Source organism: Sitodiplosis mosellana, unplaced genomic scaffold, assembly GCF_009176505.1.
Source record: "Sitodiplosis mosellana isolate CC-2019 unplaced genomic scaffold, AAFC_SMos_1.0 Smas_scaffold_7016, whole genome shotgun sequence".
Taxonomy (NCBI): Eukaryota; Metazoa; Arthropoda; class Insecta; order Diptera; family Cecidomyiidae; genus Sitodiplosis; species Sitodiplosis mosellana.
The window spans coordinates 1-1,475 of NW_022602134.1; the positions used below are offsets into that span (position 1 = coordinate 1).

At 38.1% G+C, this 1,475-nt stretch overlaps 1 protein-coding gene across 1 annotated transcript; it reads left to right on the forward strand.

Annotated features, from left to right (window-relative positions):
• Window positions 1-280: 280 nt before the first annotated feature.
• On the forward strand, window positions 281-1,218 carry LOC129580083 (DNA-directed RNA polymerase III subunit RPC1-like; the record flags this gene model as incomplete). Its single annotated transcript, XM_055470274.1, has 3 exons — window positions 281-315; window positions 371-955; window positions 1,033-1,218. Coding segments are annotated over 3 exons (806 nt in total), but the record flags the coding sequence as incomplete, so codon positions are not given.
• Window positions 1,219-1,475: the final 257 nt, after the last annotated feature.

Below are 1,475 nucleotides of genomic sequence, written 5' to 3' on the forward strand. Positions count from 1 at the left end.
TGAAAATGGTGTAGTTAATAGATAAAACCTTTTCTTTGTCAGGTGATAAAGGGAAAAGAGAAAATTTAAGATTTTTTCGGACAAAAATTCCAGTTTTTACGAACAAATTTAGATTTTCATGAGAAAAAATGATTTGTAAACGGCAGACATCAAGCAGAGAAATAGGCTTAAAAGAGTATATACAACCAAAAATTCCAATTTTTATCCAAAAATTGATTTTTTTCATGAACATTTGAAAAATTCTGAATATTTTTTTCTAAATTCCCCTTTCTTATTCCAGACATGTGCCCGAGTGATGTTAAAAGACGTCGACAAGTAAGTGTACGGCCGTCGTTTGCTAAGTCAGAATTTGTCATACTTGGCGAAAAAGTCGATAACCTCACAAATTCTGGGCAAAGCAAAGAAACACACGAAATGTCCACATTGCGGTGCAATTAATGGGCCGGTCAAAAAAGGGCCTGGTTTGATGAAGATATTGTATGAGCCATTTCGCGGAAAGAAAACCACAGATCCTATCATGCAAGAGCAGCTCAACGAGCTTCAAGAGGCGACCGTGAGAAATCGAGAGTTGGCAGCAATGATTGGACCAGCTGCCCTGATTTGTGAATTGAATCCATTGCAAGTGTTGGATTTATTCAAACGAATCCCAAAATCCGATGTGCCACTGCTTGGAATGACTTCTGCCGATGCAAATCCAGCCAATTTGATCGTAACGCGCGTCTTTGTGTCACCAGTTTGTATTCGGCCAAGCGTCGTATCGGAAATCAAAGCCGGAACAACGGAAGATGACTTGACGATGAAGCAGAGCGAAATTTTACTCATCAATGACGTTATCAATAAGCACATGACCAGCGGTCATAAAATCGAACAAGTCCAAGAGGATTGGGACTTTTTGCAATTGCATGTTTCGTTGTATTTCAACAGCGAGGTGTCGGGCATTCCGATGACGATGTTGGTGAGTTGAACAAATTGGTGAAAAATTGCTCTAATTTGTTTTCCGTGATTTTCATTCATTAAACCCATTTCTTCCAGCCCAAAAAATCATCGCGTGGCATAGTGCAGCGGTTGAAAGGCAAACAGGGTCGTTTCCGTGGTAATTTATCTGGCAAGCGTGTCGATTTCTCTGGTCGTACTGTAATCTCGCCGGATCCAAATCTTATGATCCATCAAGTGGGTGTGCCCGAGCGAGTGGCTAGAATTCTTCTTTTTCTTGACTAAATTTGCATTCCCATTTATTCTGAGGTAAAGTATGATTCATGCTCTTGTAAATTATTCATATGTTTCCCGATTTTTATTGAAGTGAAAAAAAATATTTCTTCTTCTATTCATCTTTTCTCTCATTCAAATTGAATGTCTGCTGCTTTATATTGAAACCATGGGAAGAATAATGTGTAAAAAAATCAAAAAAACAAAATAACTTTTTGTTGTTTCAGTAATGAGTTACTACATAGGTAAAGCTAAAAAAAAGGAAAGCC